Source organism: Falco rusticolus, chromosome 2 (assembly GCF_015220075.1).
Source record: "Falco rusticolus isolate bFalRus1 chromosome 2, bFalRus1.pri, whole genome shotgun sequence".
Classification (NCBI taxonomy): domain Eukaryota; kingdom Metazoa; phylum Chordata; class Aves; order Falconiformes; family Falconidae; genus Falco; species Falco rusticolus.
The window spans coordinates 84,227,783-84,254,597 of record NC_051188.1 but is presented as its reverse complement, the minus strand read 5'-3'; the positions used below and the strand labels follow the sequence as shown (position 1 = coordinate 84,254,597).

At 35.9% G+C, this 26,815-nt stretch overlaps 1 protein-coding gene across 1 annotated transcript in view; it reads right to left on the bottom strand.

Annotated features, from left to right (window-relative positions):
- Window positions 1-300: 300 nt before the first annotated feature.
- Window positions 301-26,815, bottom strand: part of CFAP47 (cilia and flagella associated protein 47) — a 342,925-nt gene continuing 316,410 nt past the window's right edge. Inside the window, exons 61-64 of the mRNA XM_037377932.1 lie at window positions 25,054-25,225; window positions 23,469-23,630; window positions 12,546-12,714; window positions 301-2,720 (exon numbers count right to left, since the gene is read on the bottom strand). Of these exons, the coding sequence (XP_037233829.1) occupies window positions 2,499-2,720; window positions 12,546-12,714; window positions 23,469-23,630; window positions 25,054-25,225 (725 nt within the window). The 3' untranslated portion in view covers window positions 301-2,498. The remainder of the gene's footprint in view (window positions 2,721-12,545; window positions 12,715-23,468; window positions 23,631-25,053; window positions 25,226-26,815) is intronic.

Genomic DNA, 26,815 nt, shown 5'->3' with positions numbered 1-26,815 from the left:
GCTTGCAAGTGAATTCTTCAATTTTAAATAATAAAAGCAGCATTTTATAATCTTTTGTCATGTCAGTTCTTTCCTGCCATGAGTTGAAACTCCAAGATTTTCAATATGGTTCAGTAATTCTAGTAAAAAGGAGGAAGCAAGTAATGAATAAAACTGATCATTCCGGAAATCTTCCAGTGGTGCTGCATAGAAACTAGTTTTTAAGAGATGTACTTAGATTTAGCACTTGTGTTATAAAGAATACAGTCACATCACTGACAGAAGTGCAAAGCATCAAGCCAGGAAGTAAAAAGGAATTTATTTTTAATAGACTGTTTACATAGTGTAATCCATAAATGCATGCAGATAATATGTAAAACATTGTGGATGTTACAACCACACAAATAAAATGGTCTTTCTTTAAATCACCTTTACAAGTATATTCTTAATACCAGGAGAAACATTTTTAGTTCTGTTTAAAGTCCATAAGAAATATAAAAAAATGCAATATATTTTTAATAGTAGGTACAAATTCAGCTGATGATGGCATATCTTGCATAACTCATGAGTGATTTTGTACACAATGGAAAAAAACCCTGTAATCTGGTGTAGAAAGAATAGATTGTTTCCTTTTTAAGAGAGAAAATATAATTAAATGACATCTTTGAAAACACCCATCAGATATCTTATAGTATTTGCATATGGATTTTTTTAAATGTTGGAATGTATGACAGAATTTGAAAATCTACATATAGCAGAAAGTGCAGGCAAGCAAATTGTGAAATTATATTTCCGGGGTGACCATCATTTAATTTTTAAGTGATTCACCTATATGCCACCTGCTAATCCATCTTTGGTAGAATTACAAAGCTTTAAGCATCTTGCAAACAAGTGTAATTTCAAATAGGAAAACAAAACTTTTAAGAAGTGAAAGAAGGAAAACAAATCTTTTACAAAGAAAAGTGGTCTTTGAAATGTTTTCTGAACATCAATAATCTGTTGAGAAAGCATTGCATATTTCTGATCCATAAATTCTGATTTCTTACAGAGAAACATTTGCTTCGTTTATATATGCAGATAGAGCCTTCCTACAAAATCTAGTTATATCTGTGGTCCCAGCAGTATTTAAGGTGAATGTTGCAAAAGCTTCTTAAAGTCTTTTAGATGTATACTAGATATCATTATTGACAATATCTTTCCTGTGTTGCATCCTGAATTTGTACGGCAGATTTTATTCTTGCTTCTGATTGCCTGGTTTCTGACCAAAATGGGGCACAGTACATTTTAGAAGGAGATATTAAACAGTGCCACTGCTGCTTTACATGTTCCCAACATTTTCTGTAATAGCTTCTCTAAAATGGGTGGCATAAACAAAATCCTCAAGCACATTGCAGTGAAATGGTTTTATTGGTGCTCATTTATACTGACCTACATAGGTTGTTCTCAGGCTCCCCATTCCTGAGCAATGATGCTCATTCTGTATTTGTGCCAAGAAAGCACTTAATCTGTGGCAAGCCATTTTTTTGTTAAAGTACATTCTGCCATCAAAATAAAGGCACAAATACAATTTATATTCTACTAGTAAAATCAGGAAAAACAGTCCCAATGAAGAAAGAAGGCACGAGTTACCCATCCAGTGATCTTACAAAGCATGTCTGCATAGATCTAATTTTCCACAATACATCAAGAATGAAGAAATGCTCTTGATGCCTCAGTGCCCATTTAAAGTCACCTATGGATGGGAAGAATGGAAATCAAAACACAGTATGAATGACACCTCTGGTTTGTTTATTTTAGGCGAAAAAAGTAAACTCTGGCTCCATTGCTCACTGTCTCTTCATAACCTTCTGTATTTCAATACTCTGAAGGACTCTGAAACTTACTCAAAACAAAAGTACTGAGAAAGGACATTATATTTTCATTCTATCATTATGTAAGATTTTGAAGTGTTATAGGATGAATAAATCCTTATTTTAGAGCAGAGATGTCATAATGAAATTTGCCGAAGCTAGAGAATCTGAAAGGCATTCAAGCTCTGGACATATGACAGGTAAGCATGTTTTACCTTAGCAAGATACTGCAGACTTTGTGTAAGCAGTTTATTGTGGAAGAGGTCAGGATTGGTTTTGCTTGATTGATTTGCATGGGTGCAATATGTTGAACATCACACAGAATGTTTATTAAATTTTCCTATTAAAATCTTACTAAACTAACATCCATTAGAAAGCGAAGCATTAGTCTGAATTCCCCAGTTTTCAAGACATATTTTTCCACTCAAAGTTTTGTTCTCATTAGAACTTGCTGTCATCTGTATGATATACATAAACTGTTAGGTAAGCATCCCAAATCTCTCATAGAAAATTAAGAATATGACTAGAGCTGAGGCAGTCTGAATCTTCCATATAAAACATATAATCAATGCATATTGTATCTGCTTAACAACAACAACAAACATATCCTCTTTTTATCTGCAGAATTTATTTGACAGATATGTCTTCCCTCAGCAAAGAAATAACTGATCATAAATTTATCTTTTTTGTCTTCAGGACCAAAGGTGCCCCCTTGATTGGTGAGGATACTCCAGTGGTGATAAGTTTCAGATTTTCACGTATAAAATTACGTTGTCGAACTGTGGCTGATCTTATGTAACTGCTAGTAGAAACAACTTTTGCTGGGCTTGTAGGTGGTATGGTCTGTGGAGGCAGTCCATTGATTTCATATGTCCACTGCATTGATTGTGTCTGAAAATAATGAACAGAGACATAGAAAAAGACGTCAGTGATCAAATACCTTGAAAATTTGACAGTGATTTACTATGTTGCACTGATTTAAAAAGATATTTTTTATATCCTTTTCCGTATAAGGTACCGGAATAACACAGAATGAGAACTGCACCCCTGGAACACAGAGAACTGAAAACACATTTAACTTTATTCAGGACCAGGCATAACAAAGGTGAAAAATTTAGCTTCCTGGCTGATCTAAATTTCCTTTTTTATTCAGTAAACCCCATACCTTTGTATGTTGTTCGAAGATAATTATTCCACAATAAAACATAAATGTCTCATGTTTATTTTGTAGGTTTTAATTGCTGCTCTGCTATTGGTAATAATGGTATTATCAAATCATAGAATTTTTGCATTAAAATAATGAAAAAAATAAAAGGAGTCTGAGTATGCACAAGAGAGTTGCACTTTCCTGTTGAAATCTCTAGTTTGAAGAATATTTGTGTGAATTGAAAATGACACTATTTGTTTGCTTTCTGTTTATAACTGGTCTCTAGGAATGGAGCATATGTTCCTGTGTCATGTCTTGTAACGCTTGAATACTTGATTCTTACAGAGTATGTGATTCTTACTCTTACCACATATCCCATCTATCAATAATTAAGGACTACCATATCTGTGTGTATGAAGGCTATACTGCTGTCTATCTGCCACGCTTCATTTGTGTTCTGAAGCAGAATTTTGATTGCTAAAAACTTATGTGTAACTATTGCAGATCTTTCAGTCATTTTTCTTTCAAAATGTATCACTTTAATTCTTGAAAGCAGGTCTTTATTTCAAGTCCAGCATTTTCCTGTCATAACATCTAGGAAAAGGTCTATTCAAGGTTTTCAGTTTTCTGTTCTCCTTTTCTTTAAAAAAAAAAACCACCCAAAACAACACAAAAATAAACTACAGAAATATTACAAACCCCAAAGATATTACAGACTCTCAAATTATGTGTCATAATGTCGAGCTTTGTACTATTCAAAAGAAAGACAAAACATTGCATGCCCACTTCAGGCATGCACCGTCATCTATTCCTTTGCACTCAGTGACCGGAAATCCTGGGTTTTATGTCTGGGGCTTTTTTTTCCTTCCAATGCAAAACTTGTAGCAAAGACTGAGTTAAAAATATGACATGATAAAGGTCTATTAAAATAGATTGTATTAAATTGTATGAAAATATTTTAATATAATTTAAGGGACTTTTTTTTTTATACAGAACACAGAACATAGCGCATGTACAGAGTGCCTATGTATGTAGCAGTGGAGTTACATTAAGTAAGTGATATTTCCAGATTCCCAAGATCTGCCTTTCTGCGTTTGGCACAGCACTGTAATCCATACAACGCAAGCCATGCTGCTTGTGGTTCTAGAACAGGTATATTGGTGCTAGGCTTTTACGTCACACTGTGTTGAACTACACAGACATGGCTTGCAGATCACCTTTCACTCCTGCTTCAAGTCACAAAGATTTATCATTACAATGGTTGTGGTTTATGTAATTCATCACCCATTTCAAACTAATCTAATCCTTTAGAACGATCATTTGTAGATATAACCATTACACCTAACATCAATGTCATTTCTCATTCAAGAAAACAAAAGGTCAGAAAGGCTGCATCTACTCTCAAATAGATCTGGAAATCCATGTAAAAGTCAACCTCAAAGCTCATGAGTTTTTCCCTCAAGCATTTAGTTAACAGTCTAGCTTCCAACATGGCTGGCTTGTGGCCCATTTGCTCATTCCCATTTAAAAGCTCTCCTTCTGCTTTGCTGCTGGGCATGTCAGTACATCAAGCAGATTTGGCCTAAAGAGAGAGGCAACAACATCCATACAAATTGTGACAAATTTTCACATAGCATCAACCATCTCCAAAGCAGAGCGTGTATAGCTGTCTAGTTATTTATTGCAGTTTCTCAATTAATTATGGTCTAGATAAAGCACTACAAAAGCCATAGAGAAGAGCAATAAACCTTTTCCATCTCAAACTCTCACAGTCATCCCATAATTATAACAACATATAGAAGAGAATAAAAAGGATGTTAAAAGTGGCACTTTGACTTCATGAAGTTAAATATCAATTTTATATTTGCCAGGGAAAAATTTTGAATCAGCGATGTTTACCTTTATCTGTCATATGCTCCTTCCTGTTGTTCTAATTGTTTCCCTGTCATTGCAAAAATATATTTAAGGGACATGATTGGAAGCCATTTTGCATTCATGTTACAGCAAGTTTCAGGCCATTAAACTGTAAACCCTTTGGCACAGGCTTTGCTCTCTGCTAGGTACTTATACAGCATTTACACTATTTCACATTTAGGCTGCATACACTTACAATTCTTAAATGTCATTGCCATATGAATTTCTAATTGTGGTGCTTCTTGTTAGACAACTGGCTTTAACCAGTATTTTGGTAACTGAATAGGTACTTGTACTTCTCCATGCTAAGGTTGAAAAAGTAGGTGACTTTTTTTTTGCTGTGTATTTTTGAAGAAACCTTTTTTAAAACATCTACTTTAAAAATGGCAGTACTGATTTTACAGTGTCTTCTGACTGAAGTGCCTTATTCAAATAAGATTAGGAAGCATGAGATCTTAATAGATATTTCATCATGCATGCATAATTTTTTAAACTTTCATTACTATTCTGCTAAAATCAAAATCTAATTTAAATTGAATATTATTTCTGTGTCAAACAGGAAGATTAACTCATCTTTATTCTCAACCTTATTTAATACTGTGAAATGATCTAGTAACTCTACTGACTGTAAAGATAAAACCCAGCAAAAGCAGGTGTGATATGCACCAACATCAGTATCTCATGTCCAAAGATAAAGTTGTCATTTGAGAAAACTAAATCACTCTCTACGTTAGTTAATTGTTTTATTAACTTCAGTACAAGATGAAATGCTTTATCCTTTTTTAGAACACCAGATGAGCAATTTAGTTTAAAGAAAAATTAACCTCAGGGCCATATTCACTGTGTGCAAGTCTCACCGATCACTTCGGGGTCACAGAAAATACCTGATAGGTGGTTCATCCAACAATTTAAAATGAGTATCAAGTTACTTAAAATAATCTCTGTTCATTAAAGCCACACACATTGTAACTTGACAGTTTATAGTGTTAGTAATTGTTTGAAGTGGGACTTAAACAAGAGTGCTGGGCTACGTCGCCTCTCAACTTCATTTATCACCAGCATCAAACAGTTTATACAGCCTCCTGGGCAGTAATAACCTTTTGCTAATTTCCTGTTTGCTATACAAGTATCCTAGATTGTACATTCTGTGAGAAAAAAAGTTTGTGGCTTCACTTGGTGGAAAAAGCTGCCTGTTCTGTTGCTGCTGTAGCTGCATCAGGCGTCATTCTGTGGCAGTAGAGATTGCTCTATCCCTCATGGAAACTCTTTAGGTTCAATGAGGAAAATGCTGTGGGCATTGTTACATGAACCTTTTAGACAGGATCCATTAAGCTATCAAAAAAAAAAAAAAAAAGCCAAAAAAAAAATTTAAAAAGTGAAAGAGCAATAACAACAACAACAAAAAACCAAAACACCAAAACCCAAACCCACCCCAATTTATCAACTTGAACTACATTTGTCCATCTATTTTAAATCATGTACTATCATCCAAGAGTTGGAGACAGTCATTGTGAAAAAAAAAATAAATATGTGCATTTATGTACTGGATTACTGAAAGAAAGACTTGTTTTAGTTCTGCATTTCCTGCTACAGGGGAAACAAGTGTTACAGGAATGGAAAAGAGTTACTGTAACTGCAAACATTTACTTGGGCTAGTGCTTTTTTTAGCACTAGAACCACCAAATTCAGTAATTCTTAAAAATTACTAATTTTTCTTGAAACAGTCTGGAATTCAGTAATTTTCAGAAAACCTTAGACACCCACAACTGTCTATTTTACTAGAATATTTAATTTCAAATGGTAAAATACCAGGTTTTCAAATGCTACTGAAGCCATAAGTATTTTCTTCAGGAGACTGTACAGCTTAACTGCAACAACCATTCTAACCAATACGAAACCTGCAGCAAGAGCAAGTGTACCAAGGTCAGAATCCATGCAAGTGCTTCAGAGCTGCTGCTTTGGGTTTCCAGGTCACACATTTCAGCAAAGGAAAAGATGGATTAAGTTTCAGATTTTTTTAGAATGGTGGTAAATAAAGAGATAGACTTAGAAAGGTCATCTATATATCACCATATAATTATGGTAGAATATGTCATTTACAAGCTGTATTTACTTGCCTAAGTAGTTCAAAAATTCCCAAATCAGAGGAACTCTTCTTCTTATGCTTAAGGCAGTGCAGTTTATTACATCAAATTTGGAACAATTTAATACTAGCACTAGTAGTAACAAAGTCTAAAGATGAAGGTATTGAATATACTACAATCTACTAGAATAGAAACATAGAAGAGAATCTCTGTTAAGAAAATATATCTAATATAAACATAGGTATTTAAGAATCATAGGCTACATGCAATGCATCTCTGGGCCTATTTCACACACTATTAAGAAGACCAGACCACAGTCTGAATATTCTTGATAGTCTAAGGGAGGATTTATTGTTGAAATGAATTATTTGCTCTTATCAAAACCTAAACATTCCTGATGACTATAATCTAATTGAAGTGTGAAAAGAGTAGTAATTTGGCTCACCTGGTTGGAGTAATGGCCACCTGCAGAGCTAAATCTTTCTGAAGAACGTTTTGAAGAATTCAGAAAAGAAATGCATGCTGCCACTTTTCATTGAATGTCATGTTATTCAAGTAAGTTATTTAACCGTCTTGATAGCTGACTAAGTAATGTTCATGAAGTAATTTATTCAGCAAATACTGGTAACAATCACCAAATATTTTTCGGGGGGTGGGAGGGGTGTTGGCTGTTCAACCCATTCTTACAGATGGTTCATGATTCATAGGATTAATTTGCAGAACACAGATACGTGTACTCACTGTAGACTAGAAGCGCTACTGAGTTACATGCTAATTAACTGCCAGAGAAATCTATGTTAGGAGGGCATTAAATGTTAGGAGCTAGTATCAGAAACTTTAAGATAAATGGTATTCCAATTACCTTCCAAACAGTGTTAAATTAGGAAAGTCCAAATAAAATTTGTAAGACCTCCATGTAAGTTAAAACACAGGAAATTACAGACAGTGCATCCAAAAGTCCCTGACCCTCGATTTATTCTGCAGTGGTAACAAGCAAAAAATGACCAATTATGATCAATGTATACAGAATGAAATCAAACCAAATCTTTATGTGAACTGTGGAAGGAAAAAGCAAAGGCAAGAAAACTCATGGATCAAGGTAAAGTCAGCTTAATAAATGAAGGAAAGAAGAAAAAAACAACACAAAAAACCAACCAAAAAAACAAAACCCAAAACAACAACAACCCCACGCACACGCCAAAAACAACAAAAAAAAAGCCAAACAAGTGATGCAAAGGCAGTCACTCACCACCTCCCACAAGCAGACCAATACCCAGCCAGGCTCTGAGCAATTTCTAATGAAGAAGATGGCTAACCATCATTTTCTTAGTTTAGAGAAACATTTCCAGGTAGAATTAAAGGTGGCTTAATTGACTTTTGCAGTTCAAATATTAGTTGTTTCACAGCATTGCTTTAGATATAACACAATCAATATCAACCACTCCTTCAGGACTAGCAATGTCTGAATACCCTCGCACAGTAACGGTTCCCATATTGTTATCATCTTTTGACATGAGAATTATAGTCTCAATAAGCAAAGTAACCTTTCCTCATGCTTGTGAATCAAAAATTTTGAGTATCAATTCTGCACTCAAAATATGGTGTTGATAATTATAGAATGTGCTAGATTCACTGTCTATAATGAACTTTCTGGATCCCTATTTTTAATCATAAAACTCAGGTCAACATCAACCAGTGGTGACGAACACAGGTGATGTCTTATTTAATGTGAAACTATTTCAATTATCCTATTAACTTTGTTACATTTTCTTTTATTCTGTTTTTTGAGATTCTGTTTAAGAGACAACATTTAGAATAATATTAACCTATGCTAATTAACAAATCTATCAGGAACAATGCAGAATGTATTTTAACCAAGCTGTGGAATATGTGACAGTACCATTTGCTGTTAAGATATGCAAGTTTGCATAGACAAGCTTAGAGACGCCACACCTGGGTACTGTGGCTTGCACACTGCATCATTTATTTCCTGAACAGCATGACAAATGGTTTTGATATGCTGTCTTCCATAGGCTAAGTTAGTGATTATTCAGTAATAAAGGTGCACCAGCCTGACTTCTGGAGGGCTTGATAATGTTACCTGCAATCTGGTTCACCCTGACATCTATTTTATCATTTAAGACTTGTTTTGTGTGCCTTCTGCTTTAGAATATCTCTGAAGTCTCACCCATGAATTACAAAGCAATTGCTTGGGTCTCTAGCTGAATTCAGTACAGTGCAAGCAAATTATCTGTAAGCCAGCTTGAGCACACCCTTTTCCAAGGATTCACCAGCCTCCTGGCTGCTCTGCCTTGTGCCTGGCAGCAATTGCTGTCCCAGGAAGCCTTTGCAGAGCATCCCCCTGCACCAGCTGCATCTTGCTGTCTCTAAGCTCTGTCAGTTTTCGGTTTGGCTTTACCAGCACATCAAAGCCTAGCCCTGTGATGTCAGTGCAGCTGCGGAAGTCCTTTTTTTTCATCACAGCATGTCATAGATTATCTAAGAAGCATGCTTTCTTCACTAATCTATCATTAGTAAAAATATATACTTTTTTCAATTAGACCAGCACTGTTTCTGATGGCTATTATAAATGTGGACGTTTGATTATGGAATAATACCTATTTAAAAATGCTCTTCAGGCACCATGTCACTGTTTCTTACTTGTAGCTCGACTAGATTATGATGTTCTCTTTCACAGCTACAGAAAAAAGCATGCTTGTTTTCTTTACTGGCTTTTTATTGTATTTCATTGTTTGATCCACAGAAATTTTTGAAGTCATTTTCTATGTCACTTTTGCCAAATTAAGATTCCTAACAGCTATTCAAATAATTGTCTAACTTCGATTGTTTTGATATGTAGTTGACTGAGAACAGAAGTTTTAATGATGGTTAAAGAACATTTAATTGCTTCAGCAAAGTAATTAAGGTTTTCTGCCATTAATAAAATCTGCTGTAAGTATTCATTAGTATTAAGTCTTAAAGAATCTACAAAATATTCCATGAAGTGCCTGATCTGTGTGCAGAAAATATAAATTAGGCTACATTATTTAAAGTATATATGTACATTCAGTTAATAAAATGTACACACTAAATTCTGGTAAAGACAAACTGTAATTTCTTAATGCTAATTAGCTCCTGAGGACTGGGTTCTCAGCAGGGCAACTAAACAAAAAAAAATTGCATGTACAATATTTGGGTTTAATGCTTACAACAAACGAGAAAAAGAAAACTGTAGGATCTTTCTCCATAATCTTAACCTCCCATTTTACTTTACAGCACAATTGTAATGACCCACATAAAACAAAGAACTTACGCTGTCATCTCTGCTACTTTACAGCGTAATTATCACTGTTCATTGAAGCACATAAAAATGGCACATAAAAATATCCTGCTACTTACTATTCAAAGCATTTAATAATAAAAATACATTGGTGTTAAGCCTATGACTTTACCCTCAGAAATGCAAAGGAAATTTTACAGCAAGAGAGCTGTAGTCCTTTACTGCAGCAGCAGCAGAACAGAGGCAACGCTTGTAAAAGAAACTTCCTCACTGTTTCTAAAAATAGCCCAAAGCCTCAGCCAGTATATTGGCTTGAAACGATACATGCAAGATAGGTTCTTCAGTGTCAGGTGCAACATTAATTGCATTTCACCACCTCTGTTATTATTCCCCAAATAAGAGTGATTTAATACTGGTTTTGTCATCTAACTAAATCTGTCACCCTCAGTCACTAATGGGAATTATTTCAAGTAATAGGAAAGGCAGAAGTAAGTATCTGGTATACTCAACATGTCATCAAGTCTTATTTCAGGTCAATGTTGAGAACACAGCAGCAGAATTACACAGTCACAGATTAGAACTACAGGGATGAAAGCTTGGGTGGCGAGCAAAGGGGGAAGTCTGGCGCGCACACACGAGGGCTATCAACAAGAGCAAAGAGAACACAAGCCTCATCAAAACATTGCTGAAACAGCTTAATACTTCAGGTAAAGTAAGAATGTTAGAGATATTTCTAACATACTGTGATGGTGTAATATTGGTCCAAATTGCACTTAGGAGCATTAAGTCTTCGCTGTATTTTTTATCATACAGGTATAGATAGGACAAGATATTATCTGATATATATATGTAATATGTATGAGAGACTTCCTACACCCACACACGGTACCAAAGGTGGAGATGTACAGAGCAGTCTGCCTAGCTCATAACCAGAGACCATGGTGTAGTAGACGTAAGTTAAAAGTCCAATTACTCAAAGCCCATCTGTACTGATAAATTCCTAAAATGAAATTTTGGATTACTGACTGTTTTCTTAGAAGGCTAATAATAATCTTCCAACATCATGTTTATCCCATTTCAGACAAACATATTATATTAAAGCTTTTTGTTAGTGATGGAAGTTAAGCCAAAGACAAACATGGCTAGTACATTTACATGTGTCATGCACAAAAAAACAGCAGTTCAGTTCCAGAACTCTGCAAATGTGTCATATAGCATTATGTAAATATAAAAGAACACAGAAAAAATTGTCTTTTTTTATTATTATTTTTCAATGGAAGAGCGACAAGCATCACTGCTGTTTATGTACAAAGACTAATTGAATCAAATGTCTAATACAGTAAAAGAAAACAAGTAGCAGCAATTAAAGTGCCTTCTTTTTCCAGGATCTGAATAAAGTGCCTTCTGGTTTTTCCAAGGTTTGAATTTCTTATCCACTATTGTGCAAGTTGTCACTCAGAGAGATAAAACACTATAGTAATTTGCCGTGCCCCTTTTTTCAACTTTGTTTTGACCATGTTATTTTTTAAATCAATAGTTGTTTCACTTCTAATATAGTAGCCTGAAAACATTGCAGCAGTGAATAGATTTAAAGTGCAAACAATGATATGTGGTGAGTTTGCGATGTTTGCTGCTACTGTATGTTTTTAAGAAACCGTTTTCTTTTAAAGAATTGACTTAAAAATTAATTCCTGAAGCAATAAAAAGGAATAAACTTCCTTTACTACTGAAGGAATAAATTTCTTCAAGTGTTTCCTGACCTTCAGATTTACAGAAGGTACTTGGCTACAAATTCTTTTTGTTTCTTTTGAAGCTTGCTTTAAAAAAGTTATTCCTGGCTTTGCATTCTGAAACTGTCTTCTACAGTTTAGTATCTAGCTTCTAGTGCCTTTGGTCCTAGGAGGTATGATACAAGTAAAATCACTAACCTGGACCTCACATATTCAATCACTTATATGTTCTCCATCAGTTCTTAACATGATTATTTGGATTCTCTGTGAAATGTCATTCTGTCCTGTTGTCTGTGGAGCTGGGACAAACATATCAAGATAAGTACCTGTCTCTGGTGTTCATGGTGAAGGGATAACAGAGAAATTAAAGAAAAATATGTTTTTTTCAGCTTGTCATGAGTGAGTTTTCAAAATTTAGTTTTATTCTTATCCATCCAGAAGAGGAGTGAGATAATCACAGTGCATGCACTTGTGTGTTTCAATGCTGCTTTTTTATATAGGATTCCTTTTTTCCTTCCACTCCTGAAGGTATATTCGTGCATTGCATTCGGGAAGGCTTACCTGAATTACAAGTGTTGCTGTATGCTTCTTGCCATACATCCTTGGCTTGAAACCCACCATTATATGGGTTCCCACACTGCCTGCTGGAAGGAGTTCTCCAGCTTGTGGCAGCACAAGGAACGCAGGATCACTGCCTGCCAGAAAGTGCGCAGTGAATGGCTCTGGGTACCTACGGAAAAGCACAGGAGACTATTACGCCTTTTAAAATATCTTAATATAATTCATCTATGGTCTAACATTTAGGCCACCATGTGGCATGACTCAGGGAACTTGGCAGCCCATGGAATGCATGTAGAATAATAGCATTCTTACTTACAGAATAAATAGTCTATAGTAATTACTTACATTTATTTATAAATATTTATAATATTTATACACAGGGACCTGCATACTGGTCTTCCATTTCAGACATACCTACATGCTATTATAAATATTGTAATAACTACAGAATAATGATAGCATTTGCCGCTAGAAAGGACTCATCTGACCTGTAAAGATATAACAATAGTGATAGAAATAATTCCATGTCAGAGTGAAAATCCACTTTTCTTATTAAAAGCCCCTCACTTTTCCAATCTCTAATCAAATAAAACTGACAAGCCACCCATTTTATTAGATTTTATGACTAGAACTGAATTTGCAATCTGGTGGAGCATTAATAGACTGGGAGGGAGCTCTGAAAGCATTGAAATGAACATATGGAAAATAATTTGCTATCACTGTTTTCCACATTTTTCATATCCCATAAATTAAACGCTTTAAGATGTTGCAATAATAATTAGGTTTCTCTATCAATATTATCATATATCTCTTATTGCAAAGAATTTCTGTCACAGGTGCTGCAGGTCTTCTCTAATTACTAGTTTCATGTCAGTACCATTGCACCCACAGAAAATGCCTTATTCCTAGTAAAGACAGTGGCTGAGGACTACAGAACATTCTTAAGCCAATCCCAAATCGAAGCTTGTCTATCACAGTTCCTCAGGAACTCTGCCACAAACTTTCTCAGCATGAAAAGAATATACATTTTTCTATTTTCCAGTCATCAAGACTTTACATCAAGTCATCAAGTCTTTACACGTGTTGCTGAGGACAACTCTATCACTACCTGGACAGAAAGAGAACAAAAGAAATTGCAACTAGAAATACAACAGCATAGTCAAAAAATAATCCATCACACCCTGCCACAGTACAGCAGGGCAAGTATCATGCATGCTTAGAGGGAACACATTTTCAGTTGATAAAACGTGAAGAATGAAAAACTAACAGCATCTCAAAGAAAAGCTGTTCAAATCTGTTTATTCATGGACTGTCACACCAGAAATAACACTGCTTTTAAAAGAAAATACAAAGAAGTGGAATTTAATATTTTATGACAATTCATATCTCTATGGAAATGTCCCACATTTCCTGGGCAAGTGCTACACCGTGGGTGGTACACTGGGTCTATGTCACCTTATTTAAAAATAGCTCTCCTTTGGAATATGTTCTCACAGAAGTTTTTCCTAAATTCAATATACTCTCAAGAAATAAAGGTCATACTGTAAGTTTGTAGAAACAAATAGTGCAAGTGCAGAAAATGGAAACCAAAAAGCTTCTGCCTCCTGGAAAAAAAATAAATTCACTAATATTTAGCAGTGCCTTCGGACTTAGGTGCATTAGCAGATTTAGCCCAGCTTTCCCTCTCGGTGACTGCAAGGTGAGCGAAACTACTGAATGTCGGAGACTACATTTCAAGTCTTGTGACATCAAACTTATGCTGAGGTTCTCTTTTCATGGTGCGTAAACTTGTGCAGCTGAGTTTATAGACCTGGGCCATAAGCACTAATCCTGCTACGGCCTGATTGCCCATCTATGTGTCATCTAAGCTTTGACTTTTCACATCTCTATTTCCCACAAGGACTGCTCAGCTGTGAATGCCTAGAGCATACTTACTACACACAAAGGGCAGGCATGGGATGAAATAGAAGTGATGCCTCTTAGACTGAGTAGCAGAGTACAGCACCCATTGAAAACATCTGAGATGAATATTCAAACCTGGGTCTGGAAATAGTGACCTGAACACAGGTCTTAATTTCCAGCATCATTGCTCTATAGACTAGATTTAGGAACATTTTAAGACTTTCTGTATCTCCTGTGTCCAGTCTTTTTTCTGGGAAGTATTTAGGGATGACATCTCCTAATAAGCACTTTCTGTCTTCATAAGACATACAAGACCATGACTTAGACTACAGATGCAATGACAAAATACTAAGGGAGACGGGACAGGCTGCATGCGCAGAAGACATAAGAAAATAAGGACTTTATACCTGCAGATATTGCATCTTAGCAGGGTGTGATGCAACAGTAGTTTTTTTCAGACCATAAATGATTCCACAAAACAGCTAGTCAGAAAACTGGAGAAAAAGCTATAGTTTTAGTCCCGACAAGGGGGCCAGACACTTTAAAATGAAACTGTCACAAAAGTGATCTATAATTGTGCACATAAGATATTTTCCAAATCAGAGAAAAAAATCTTATTGCAGCAACCTTGTCAGATCTTAATTTTTATAAAGAAAAATGCAGGAAAACTAATCTAAAACACTTTAAAGAAAAACTACATATTACTTGACAGCATTGGCCCAAGGTACTAGAGGCAGCTATAATTTCTTTCTGTGTTGAATAAAATACATATACACACACACACATACATACTTACATGAACACATATAGTCACAACTAAAACCTCCCCCTCCCTTCCCCATTCCCTCCCCTCCCCAAAGCCTGGTAGTTTTAAAGAAAAAGTCAAGCCAATTACTGAATGCAAACTGTTCCTCAAAGTAGAAGCTATGTCCAAATAAGAAAAACAGAAATTCTGGCAAGTGAAATGTATAGCCATAATACAATAGGCCAGGAGGGATTCTGATAAAGATATGGCTAACAGTACAAGAACTAGCAATCAAAAACCTACTCACACACAACCAGAAACAGGGATCTTTCACAGTGCCTGTAGTGCTCATAAATCCTTTTTTTTGTTGATTTTGTTTTAAAAATGTATCTAAAGATGTTTAAAAAATGTATCTAAAGATTTCAAGAAAAAACAAGCAGTGTTTTCACTGATGTTCACATCAGGGAGATGATCTGACATCCTGGCTAGCTCACTAGCATGAGTAAATTGTTTTCTTATTCTCATCTTCTATAGTATAGAGAAAGTAAGAAATAAAATTCCCAGAATAGCACCTGCATTTCAGACATTATTGTTTTCAGTGTCTGTATATTTAGTGTATAATTAAAAATTAATAATTATGTGATTTTAAAGTGATTAAAAATTAATTTTTCCATTTTGATTACTGCTTCAGGTAAAACAGCTCTGGAGTCAGTGTCTGGCTTATCATTTCTGAGCCATGAAGGACAGAGATGAGGCTGTCTATATTTTTTCAAGAAGGTTTTTGTTTAACTCAAGGGTGGCAGATACTAACGTACTTCATAAAGTTTAATGTTGTGTAGAGTTTTGAAAACACATAAGAACCAAGCACAAATGAATTAGTAAATATAAGGGCAGAGGCCATACAAACCAGAGAAAATAAGTGCGTCTTCCCACCTGTGTGTTCCATAACTCCTGTCATAATGGTTTGATATTGCTATCAGACAAGATGAACTCTGCCCTTACTCAAAATAATAAACAAGAGTAACTATTAAATTGAATTGAAATAATAATAGGACAATGAAATCATGGCAATTAGAAAACATGGAAATTGATCCAGTATTTAACAGACATATTTATAATTACTGCTTTAATCTTGTTCTTAAATAGCATTGTGCTTAAATAGTAGTCTGTGCTCATCAGTGTTCTCATGTTAGATAATTTTCAAATCAGTAAACTAAAAAAGAATACCTTATGTCCTCAATTAAACAAAACCTTAACATTTATATTCTCATAGAAATCTCACTGAAAAACTTAAAAAATACCCAGCAAATCTGAAAATATAAGCTTTATTAAATTAAGGCTCAAAATAGCTTTAATGTTTACTCCTCTCTTCCTCAAACCCATGAAGCATTAAATTATTTCAGTAGAAATATATTCCTTCATAAAACTCAGCATTTTTCAAACTATATATAAAAAATAACACATACTGGTTTTAATCAAATTATTTTGATGGCGTTTTTGTTCCAATAAAAAAAGAATTTAAAAATGCCTTAATCTGTTAAATACATAACTGTTTAAGCAAATAAGGGGTACAGTTTGAAAATGTTACAATGTGCTTCAAAAACTTATAATTTGTAGTTAACATCTGTTGGATGACAAAAGAAATTTCAATTATATAGTGAAGTTCTTTATACTTATTAACTGTATTCAGTTATCAAATTCTATACATTATTAGAGGTAATTAGTATAATTTAGATAATTTCTTTTCAACCAAAAAAAAATGACAATGAGAAAAAATTAGGAAATCCTCATTATTTATCTGAAATGCTTGTTTTATACCAAAACCACCTCTGGTTTTGTTGTCCATTCTAAATCCTTAACTCTGGACATCAGAAAAGATTTAACTCCAGTTATCACTCCACAGCTTTGCAAAGGCTGCTTCAGAATCAAGGGACTTTTAAAAAATATGAAGAAACTCTGCATGACAAATGATTGACAGAGAATGCTTTACCAACTATAACATCACTTTTGTTGTACATGTTTGAAAACCAAAGCAGGAACCAGAGCAGGAACCAGGGTTTTTATCTTCACAAAATATTAAGATTTCTGTCTCATTCCTGTTCTGTCCAGGGGTACTGTATTTGTAGATTGGTAAACTGACTTTTCCTGACACAAGCAGTCCAGGTGACAGCTCCTGGCTAAATGTGTGACATGCCAGTAATTGCATTATTAAGAAGGATGATCATAACTTTTTGGAAGCTCTGCCACATGCATATCTTTATTGATATTTTCCACTACTCTCCATTCAGACTCCAAAAAATGGAGCTCAGTCAACATTTGTTCTTTGCAGCTGCCACTATGTGGAAGACGCTAAGATAAAGTATTCTAATTATATCTTTAGAATAACAGTAGAATTTTGCAGAACTGGTAACAAAGAGATTGGCATAGGAATCCAGGACTGTAACATGCACAGTGATGTGTAAGAGGGGGTGAGGGAAAGGGTGCGTGTGCTGAGAACTTAATGAACACATTTTCTTGCAGCACACATAATTCTGGCTCATGGTAATTCAAATGAAATACAGAAGTAATTACAGCAAAATAGAAATATTTCTCAAAGTTGTAACCATAAACATTTTTTTGTTTTTCCTTTCACAATTAGGGAGACTACAGAAAAAAAAAAAAATAGTTGCTCGCTATTCTTCACACAGCATTAAAATTAATCTTGTGTGATCAAGAAATGTTTTTAATTGAACATTTATTCTATGCACTAGGAAGCGTGCATAGAAGAAACAACGAAAATACCCACAGTGGTGCTCAAAATATGAAAAGTAGGTTAAGATAACTAAGTCTACACATGCAGTGATTTTAAAGACTAGTTTCATCTTTCTCCTCCTGTCCCTAGTCCATGTGGTTTTGTTGTCTCTTTATTCTAGCTCTGTTCCCATAATTGGGTGGAGCCTTGGATTTTGCAAATAACACTCCATGGAGACCATACAGATACCACGGTGTTTGCTTTTGTGATAGCAGGTGCTGATTAAGTATGCTTTTCTGAAGCATAGTTTGAGTTCATCTGAGAAGTTTCCTCAATGTAACTGTTTGTTACAAAATACCCTGTTTGTGATAAACACAGGATTGGAATCAGAGGTTGGAATGGAAGAATGGATAAAATTTTACTGTGTATGGGAATAATATGTCATTAAAACAATCACTAACAGGTACATGGAAAGCTAGAATTATAAGGGTGAAAGGAGGCTCTGTGTATGAGAAATAAGCAGACAGAATGATCAGAATTATCCACAATCTTGACTAAACACTTAAAAGTAATGCAGTTTACAAAAAAATTTGAAATTAAAGAGTGTTCATATGTGTCTATGATCGTTTCATGTTGGCTACTGAAGTGTTTGCACTGGAAAACAGGAAAACATTCTGCTGTAGCTGGATATCAGTATTTTAATGTGAAGAAATAAATCCAACTGTCAAAATACCTCTGTTCTGGAAATTATAGTAGTAAATATTCTACACAAAAGAGTTCTGTATTAATGCAAATGTTCTGATTCTGAAACATAATTGATTAAAATTGATTAAAAATACATTAAGAAGTTATTTTCAGTAAAACAAATATAGAAAGGGCTAGGGCTTTTTTAAGTAAAGCATCAGTTTTGGAATTTTTATTCTGTTTCAATTACAGACATCAGCATAAAGAACAAATAATTTCAGTTGGATATCAAACAAGTTTCTATAATTTTTATTTCCAAGGATAACATTCTAGCTATTCTTTTTGGTTAATATTGCTGTCATTCTGTAAACCATTGGCATTTAATAATGCATTTGCTATTAAAACAAACACTGATGTTTACACAGCATTACAGGATTGTAGCAAAGCCAATTACCTCAGTGGAAATGTTGCCACTGATTTCGGCTGGTGTTGAATTAAACCTACATTTATGACAAAGTCCAAAAACCATCATCTATGAATATTAAAAAGTGGCAGAGATTTCTTATTTAACAAGTGAAATCTCCAGATTTGGCTCTTAACCAATCTTAATGCCATTAAGGGGGACCATTCAACAATATGTCCCTTTTGAATTTTTATAGCCGAAAGTAAGATATTGGACTACTCATATATCACAACTATCCTAGATGCAGACAGTTTTTTTAAAAAAGTATTTGAGTTTTCTTCATATAACAAAACTGTTTGCCTGCATTCTCACTGTCATTAATTATTGAAGCAGATACTGTGCTGTTTCTCAGTGGGGGCACGTACGTGTCAATTTTAAATGTATTAAAAGACAGTGCATTACAGATTCGCATGGACTCTCAGAGCTTTCATTATTGCAGCTCATTGTGAACAGCATAGCAACTACCTCCCATTTGTTCATCATTCACTGTTCCTAAAGCAGCTACATCAAATGTAGTTATGGGTCAGCTGGAAAGTCAGTAATTCAGTCCAAAACATTTCACAGACACTGAGGATTTTGCTGGAGAGGGGAGGAGTGTAGTTAAAGGGAGAAGCCCATATTTGAGTTGCAGCAGCTGTAGAGAAAAAGAGAGCTAAAACCATTGACCTCACAGCTTTGTAGTGATCACCAAAGGGGCTCTGTGGATCGCTGAAAATCCTTATTCAACCTGGCATATATATGAGAATCCTAATCTGTCTTTAGTAAAATAGTGAGCCTTTTGGGGGGCCTGTGGATCTCAAATATTTTTTGCCGCATCACTATGCACCCTCCTAGCCCATAAAGATGTACAGGTCTTCTCAGTGATGCTGTGCAACCACTCTGGGCTGCAAACAGAGAGGAAAAAAAAAAGACACAGCTGCAGGGTCCCTTTCTAGCAGGTTACTCAGAAATACATCTCTGTTTCCCCCCCAGTTACTCTCAAAGTAGCAGTGCCATGAGGTACTCTCCAGCATATGAAAGGAAGACAGAAAGTATCTGTATGGAGGGCAAAAAAACCCCCACCTCTCTAAGCACCAGAACTGATTCTCAATGGGATTGTTCTGCTAAATGTTTACTGCAGAAAAACTCCAAAGGGCTGATCATTTTTTTTCAGGGAAGGTCTATAGGATGACACTCCATATCCAATTGAAAATTTTAACCCATACTTCAATATTTCATGGTTTTATTTTTGATCTAAGTCATTTGAGTTATTCAAGCATTAAATTACATCTGTAATATATGGGTTTCTTGTGTAATTGCTCTTAAACTGCAGATCCAGCATGCTAAATGTTGGTTGGCTGAGCGTTTTATTTCTGTAACAAAACTTCCACCACTAAAATCTTCTAAGCAAATCAAAGATATGATAAGGCATTATAAAACTTACAAAGCAGTTGTTGGCACTATTTATGATGCGGATCTTATCCAGCACATGCAAACATTGCATTTTGTATTTCAAATGTATGGGAGGAAGTCTTGCTATGTAAAATAAATTTGGGATTTGTTTAAGGGAAAAAGAGAATCTGTCTCCCACCACAGGTCTTTCTTTATATAACTATAATGATTCAGGTTTTATAATGGCTTTCTAGAGGACATTAGGTCTCTTCACTACTATCAAACACCTACCAGGAGATTACAGTATTGCCAGAGCAATCACTTCACTTTTGTTCCTGAAACAGCCCATTCCATTGAAACTGTTAACTTGGACATTGTGATAGAGGCCTTTTTCGGAGTGCTAGTAATTAGTATCACTGACAGCCATCTAAAAGCTGGAACAACTGTCCATGTTAGAGGCACAGCTTTTGGAAATAAGTTCTTAAAAAAAATAATCAGTTGGAACCAAGGACACTTCCTGCAGGGATGATACAAAAGCACGTATCTACAATGAAAGTTAACTGTCAACCAGCATACCTGGCACACTTTCTAGATAGGTAGTAAAAATAGTTAATTTTAAAGAAAAAAAAAGAAAGAAACTTAAAAACTTCCATAAGCTAATAGATTGTAAGCATCATGTTTCTTTCAGTTTTAGTGTTTTAAAACTTCTCTGTCAGTACTACACAATTTATTTCCTGACTTCCTGCTGTATACAAATGACAGCATAAGTTTGCTACAACATTATGAAATTCTGAGAAAACAATGAAAAGTATGTAAAAATTATATTAACAGAGATTTCTGCAGGAATTCTAAAAAAGAGAGTAATAAAATACCGAAGAATGACATCATTATTTTATCTAGTGAAAGGGCAGAGTAGAGATGAATTCAAAACATGCTTACATAATAAAACAGGAATACTTTAAAAAGAATAGCACATTTAAAAAAAATTAAAACACAATGCAAAGGATTGTTTTTGCCTTGGTGTAAGTATAAATTACTCTGAAAAACAATCTATAGTAAAAACATAAAGGTTTTAATAATGAGCCTTTAATATCACAATACACCTTCCTTAACTCTGTATTTTGATTGTATATTGATCTTTCCCTTAGTCGAGGAGGATCATTTAAGAGATCACTTAAGAAAACTTGACACCCACAAAGCCATGGGCTTTGACAGGATGCACCCCTGAGTGCTGAGGGAGCTGGCAGACATTATTGCCAAACCGCTCTCCATCATCTTTGAAAAGTCAGGGAGGAGAGGAGAGGTGCCCAAAGACTGGAGGAAAGCCATTGTCACTCCAATCTTCAAAAAGACAAGAAGGAGGACCCAGGAAACCACAGGCTGGTCAGCCTCACCTCCATCCCTGGAAAGGTGATGGAACAGCTCATCCTGGAGGTCATCTTGAAGCATGTGAAGGAAAAGCAAATCATCAGGAACAATCAACATGGATTCACCTAGGAGAAATCATGCCTGACCAACCTGATAGTCTTCTATAATGGAATGACTGGCTGGGTAAATGACAGAAATAGTGGTAGATGTTGTCTGCTTTGACCTCGGCAAGGCTTTTCACACTGTTTTCTGTAACATCCTCATAAGTAAGCTCAAAAACTGTGGGTTAGATGAGTGGGCAGCGAGGTGGTTTGATAACTGACTAAAGGCAGAGCTCAGAGGGCTGTGATTAATGGTGCAGAGTCTTGGTGGAAGCTTGGACCTAGTGGTGTTCCCCAGGGGTCACTGATGAGTCCAGTCCTGTTCAACTTATTTATCAATGACCTGGATGAAGGGACAGAGTGTACCCTCAGCAAGTTTGCTGATGATACCAAACTGGGAGGAGTAGCTGATACACCAGGAGGCTGCGCTGCCATTCAGCAAGACCTGGACAGGCTGGAGAGTTGGGCGGAGAGGAACCCAATGAAGTTCAGTAAAAGCAAGCGTGAGGTCCTGCACCTGGGGAGGAACAACCCCCCCATGCATCAGTACAGGCTGGGGGCTGACCTGCTGGATGGAAGGCAGCTCTGTGGAAAAGGACCTGGGAGTTCTGGTAGACAGCAAGTTACCAATGAGCCAGCAGTGTGCCCTGGTGGCCAAGGTGGCCAAAGGGATCCTGGGGTGCATTAGGAGGATCACGGCCAGCAGGTCGAGGGAGATGATCCTGCCCCTCTGCTCTGCCCTGGTGAGGCCACATCTGGAGTGCTGTGTCCAGTGCTGGGCTCCCCAGTTCAGGAGAGACAGGGAACTGCTGGAGAGGGTCCAGCAGAGGCCTACAAAGGTGATGAGGGGCCTGGGGCATCTCCCTCTGGTGGAAAGGCTGAGACAGCTGGGCCTGATTAGCCTGCAGAAGAGAAGACTGAGAGGAGATCTTATCAATGTCTACAAATATCTTAAGGGTAAGTGTCAAAAGGAGGGACCAGGCTCTTTTCAGCTGGGCCCAGAGGCAGGGGCAATGGGCACAAACAGCAACACAGGCAGTTCCTTCTGCATATGAGGAAGAACTTCCTTGTCTTGAGGGTGACAGAGCACTGGAACAGGCTGCCCAGAGAGGTTGTGGACTTTTCTTCCCTGGAGACAGCAAAACCCACCTGTACGTGACTCTGTGAAGCCTACTCTAGATCAACGTGCTTTAGCAGGGGGTTGGACTACATGATCTCCAGAGATCCCTGCCAACTGTGACTATTCTGTGATTCTGTTTCACACATTTTAACACACAAGCATTTTAGAGCAAAATTTTAAAGTCATAACATAAACATTTGGACGTATTTCAAAATTTTCTCTTGAGAGGCTATAGCCTACATATAGAATACTTCTGTTTTCTACAGTACACCATCAAAATCACATTTGTTACCTATACAATGCAGCACTTGAAATTAATGATGAAATAGCTGCAGCTCACATATGTTTCTGTTGCCCAAATCTGTCCTATCTAATGTGTTTGAGTGTGAACTCTAGCCTTAGAAAGCCGCATAAATACTTAATCATAAGTATTTTTACCTTGTCTGGCTTGTAAGCTTAAAGCCAACTATAGATTCCTTATTCAGGCCAACTGCTTCAATGTTGATGACATCATCCACCTCTGGCTCCGTAGCAATGAACAGCATGGGAAACTTCCAAACACCTCCTGTAGTGCACTGTACTACAAGAGTTGCTTCTTTCCTTAAAATTTCAGATAAAAAACATTCAATACATAGAACAACATTACAAAACATAAACTGAGTAAATTAATGTCCAAAATAAGCCTCAAGTGTGTAGAACTACAATACAGTAAAATGAAAATACAGATGGCTTTAAACTGGAATACATCCTTAATTTTGCATGGCATAGTATGCATCAGTTACACTTAGACTGGGATGAAGATTAGCTATCACAATATTTACAGCAAAGAACAAGAAAGGACATAATATGAAAGCAAAATGATTGGAGCAGCCATGAGATTTGATTCTTTTTCTGCTTACTCTCTGTTGAGGTAAACAAATTTAACTCAATTTGGTTTAGTCTTTTTTTTTTTTTTACTTTGGTTCATGGCAGAATCTTGTCCACAACATGGTAGCAGTTCATATTAGAGGCAAATAGATCTGGTGAAGGTCTATGTACTTAGAAAAATTGCAGACTGATGTCTTCAGACCATCTAAGAGAGTTGGTGCTGTAGATTCTAAAGATAAGAAACCAATTAATTGCATTCATTGAATCCTCTGCATGAAGCCTGATAAGTCTCAAGTACACAAAGATAAAAAACCAAACCAAAACAAAAAATAATAAATTAAAAAGGGACAGAGTAGAAATAAAGAGAGGTTTGAAATTAACCTCCCTTCTGATACAATGACATTGCATGGTGTGGGTGGATATTCTTTCCTAAATGTTCCCTCCTGCACCCTAAAAATACCCCCGTTGCATGCAGCCCATGACACTAGGCAGTGACTGCTTTCTAATCTTCCTGGTAATGTTGAGCCTCTGAATTTTCCATGTGCCTGCATGATACTGAAGCTTCTTTCCAGCCTCCTCCCCACACACATTTGACTCCTTCAAGAGGAAGGTGCAACTCCTAGACAGGATCTCACTTTCACAGTTTCTTTTTAAAGCTGTGGGATGTACTAATGTAAAACAAAGGAAATTCCTAATTTTTCACAGCTGTAAAAGAAGATAATATTTGCCTGTGAACTGTTGTTACCGGGGCACTAGAGACTACTTTCAAATTCCACCATCCCATCCATCCGAAGAATATGTACACATGTTCATCTACAGAAAGTTTTCCAAGGCCATCTTGTCTGTATTCTTTCCGCAAATTTTGAATGTTCATTGGAAGTCTTTCAATACTCCCGTGTTTAGAAGTAAATTGATGGATGCACAGACTAAGGCAGTAACTCAACAGAACTATGTCACAAGCATTAAAAAGAAAAACTATCAGTTTTAATACCAGAGATATCATACTGAGAAGCATCATGTGAGAAAATCTAAAATAATAGATCTCAGAGATGAAAACAACATGAGGAAAATGATGCAGGGAGGTGTTTATATAGCTAAGAGTGATCAGACAGGATTTTATTGCGTGTTTTGTTGGTAATAAGGAACAGGAGCTTACCTCATTGGTTTGTTAGGTGCAAACACTATATTAAAGACCAGTGTTATGGTTCTGGATTCTGTATCCTGTTCTTTTTGAACCAGATGCATACCAACCAAAGATTCAAGCTGAGATTTAATTTCATTTGATTGATATTGCAATTCATATAGGAATTCCATTGCTGTACAGAAACCTAAATGACACAAGAGAAAGAGATCAGTCTCTGTGCACTCCAATATCACACAGCTGGCTGGATACTAGTTGCAATTCTTTCATTTGTTACTAAAAATGACAAGGAAGTAAAACTACTAATTACCCAGAATTTGAGTGATTTCCTTCTGACTGCATAGCAAAATCTTCCAGTTTCATATGACAGGCTATATAGTTTCTAGCAAAATGGAAGCTGGAAAATTTACTTAGGAGATGTTAACAGTAATAGCAGTATCGTTCTGGCTACCACTTCTACATTACAGAAAGACATTTCCAGTTCATCAGCCAAATGAAAATTGCAAGAATTTAATACTATTTTTGAGTAATGGCATTGGGACAATCTCAAAAAAACAAGTCATTAAGGACATCAGTGCCACTGATGGCTGACAGTCTGGGAAACAGAATACAGAAAAAGAGCAAAGATGTCACTAGCAGCCTCTTCTCTTATTCCCTGTAGCAGCTATGAAAAGGCCAAGTAGTAATGACATAAGAATAAAAGCTGTGTTTCTTGATTCAAGTGTCTTTTCCAGCTGTAACAAAGAAAACTGTGATATTCAGTATACAACAGTAATTTGTGCACAAAAGCACAAAACGGAACGTTTCTATGAGGAAAATAATCTCAAGCTGCTAATCTGTTTAAAAGTTTTACACATTTTATGGGGGAAAAGTATTTTAACACAACCACTAGATCTTATTATGACCACATATCCTAAGGCACATTTTGAATTTGCACAGCTAAGTACAATGCGTTGCACAGAACTCCTATGTATGCATCCTTGTATATATACGTTGGCTATAGAGGGCCAGTCATCTGCAGTTATTTCCCAAGACCTTCCAACTTGGAGTTCTAACGTATAGACTACATATTTCTTCACGTAAAAAGTCCAAAAGATAATGCACTGTGAGACAGCTGAACAAAATCTTACTTTGGTTTTGCCAGTCTGTAATGCCACCCAAATTTAAGTGAGCACGGACACCTTCCTATGCTTGAAGTCCTTTTTCCTTTTCTGAAATGTACAAATTCTAACTTCATTGGCTAACAAGAAGCTTGAACTTCTGTTGCCAATATCTTTGTAACACACAAATTAACACTAAAAAACGTAGCAGCTTATACTGTAACATTTCTGACTTTTTAAAGTGGATTCTTCACACAGATGTCTGATTGATTTATGCTAGATCAAAAAGTTACACAGAGGTAAGAAAAACAATACCAACAGACAGGATTATCGGTTATAGTAGATACACACTAAATACTGAATATACCGGATTTCCATGTATTTGTCCTTTTACTATAAATTTGCTTTATTACAATAAATGTACTTTTTAATAATGAAATTAAGTATGAACATTTTTCCTACAGTTTATAAAATTCCTAGGATTATCCTATATTCTTCCATGCTTGGTTGTTTAAATATGTTTATACCATGCATTCAGATTCCCATACAGCCCAAGGCTTGTAGTAGTCACCCTAGAGAAATGCCCAAACATGAAAATTAAGACAAAAAATTAACTTATTATGGGAGAGAAAAGATTACATCATTTGGAGCATTCCAGAATGAGAAAATTGCAACTG